The following is a 1391-nucleotide window of genomic DNA, read 5'->3' as shown; positions in this document are numbered from 1 at the left end:
TATTAAGATCTGTTACAATACTATTGGGAAGTAAATGGAAAAATGTTTAGATACTTAACATACTTGCAACCCCAAAGTCCCGTTGAATTTAAACTCTTGACATTTGATTTTTAAGTTTGCAGGTTCTATTTGCCCTTTGTAAACTCAGGTAATTGCAAATAGTTGTGTAGAAGGGGGACTCCCAGTAATGAGGGGACAAAGGACCATCCTTTCACGCCCTGCGGTGTGTACTCCCACATCCCAACAGGATGGAGAGCCAGCAAGGACTCCACTGCAAGACCTTGGTCATTTGCTGCTGCTGTATACGAGTTTGTTTCCTAGATGGCCACTTACTGAGAGTGAATGATGCCTTGTTCAGAATGTGTTTGCAGTAATTCTGCTTAATAGTGGACTCATCTTTGGGGAGGGAAATAAAAGGTATTGTATGATAAACAATGTCTAATATAGGAAAAAACCCTTTGAACTAGACAAGCTGCTTTCTTCCCCTTCCCTGTTAGGAACGTCATATGACTGCTCACATTCGCACCCACACTGGAGAGAAACCGTTCACCTGCCTTTCCTGCAATAAGTGTTTCCGACAGAAACAACTTCTAAACGTTCACTTCAGGAAATACCACGATGCAAATTTCATCCCGCCTGTTTACAAATGCTCCAAGTGTGGCAAAGGCTTTTCCCGCTGGGTAAGCTTACTTAAGTCACAGTAAATCCCCCATGGAAAGATCCCTCTATCTCAGGAGGACAGTGTCACACCAGGAGAGTTTAAACCCGATTATAGAAACCTGCCAGGACTTCAGGAGCATCTGTCATGCCTTAGGAAAGTGGTTATTAGTTTTTTAAAATCAAAAATTCTTGAAGAATCCTATGAAAGTGTGGTCTCCTCATCCCTTAAAAAAAAAAAAAGGACAATCCAACACACAAAATCTTACAAATAGTTTTAGAGAGTTATTAGACTCCCCAAAAAACCCCAGCTTTTAGTGTAATATTTTCAGATTGTTCCAGTGAACTAGATTTAGGCTACTTGACAGAGAGAATGCAATTTTCACACAGATGTCCCTAGAATAACGTTACTGGTGTCTATAATCCCAGCTACTTGGGAGGCCAAGGCGAGAGGATCACTTGAGGCCAGGAGTTTGACATCAGCCTGGACAACATAGGGAAATCCCCACCCCTCCAAAAAAAATTAGCTGGGTGTAGTGGCACACCCCTGTCGGCCTAGCTGCTCAGGAGGCTGAGACAGGAGGATCACTTGAGCCCAGGAGTTGGAGGCTGCAGTGAGTCACGATCACACCACTGCACTCTGGCCTTGAAGACAGAGTGAGACCCTGTCTCTAAGATAATTTTTTTAATAATAATTTTAAAAAAGAATAGTGCTGTTGGTGCTGGGCTAAGGA

The 1391-nt window shown here is 42.7% G+C and overlaps 1 protein-coding gene across 6 annotated transcripts in view; it reads left to right on the top strand.

Annotated features, from left to right (window-relative positions):
* The window catches only part of CTCFL (CCCTC-binding factor (zinc finger protein)-like), a 40949-nt gene that overhangs the window by 29138 nt on the left and 10420 nt on the right, over positions 1 to 1391 (top strand). For all 6 annotated transcript variants that reach the window (XM_011978157.1, XM_011978158.1, XM_011978160.1 and 3 more), the window contains one exon: positions 498 to 680. In XM_011978157.1, the coding sequence (XP_011833547.1) occupies positions 498 to 680 (183 nt within the window). The remainder of the gene's footprint in view (positions 1 to 497; positions 681 to 1391) is intronic.

Source organism: Mandrillus leucophaeus, unplaced genomic scaffold, assembly GCF_000951045.1.
Source record: "Mandrillus leucophaeus isolate KB7577 unplaced genomic scaffold, Mleu.le_1.0 Scaffold19, whole genome shotgun sequence".
NCBI classification, from domain to species: domain Eukaryota; kingdom Metazoa; phylum Chordata; class Mammalia; order Primates; family Cercopithecidae; genus Mandrillus; species Mandrillus leucophaeus.
This window is presented reverse-complemented; position numbering and strand designations above follow the sequence as displayed.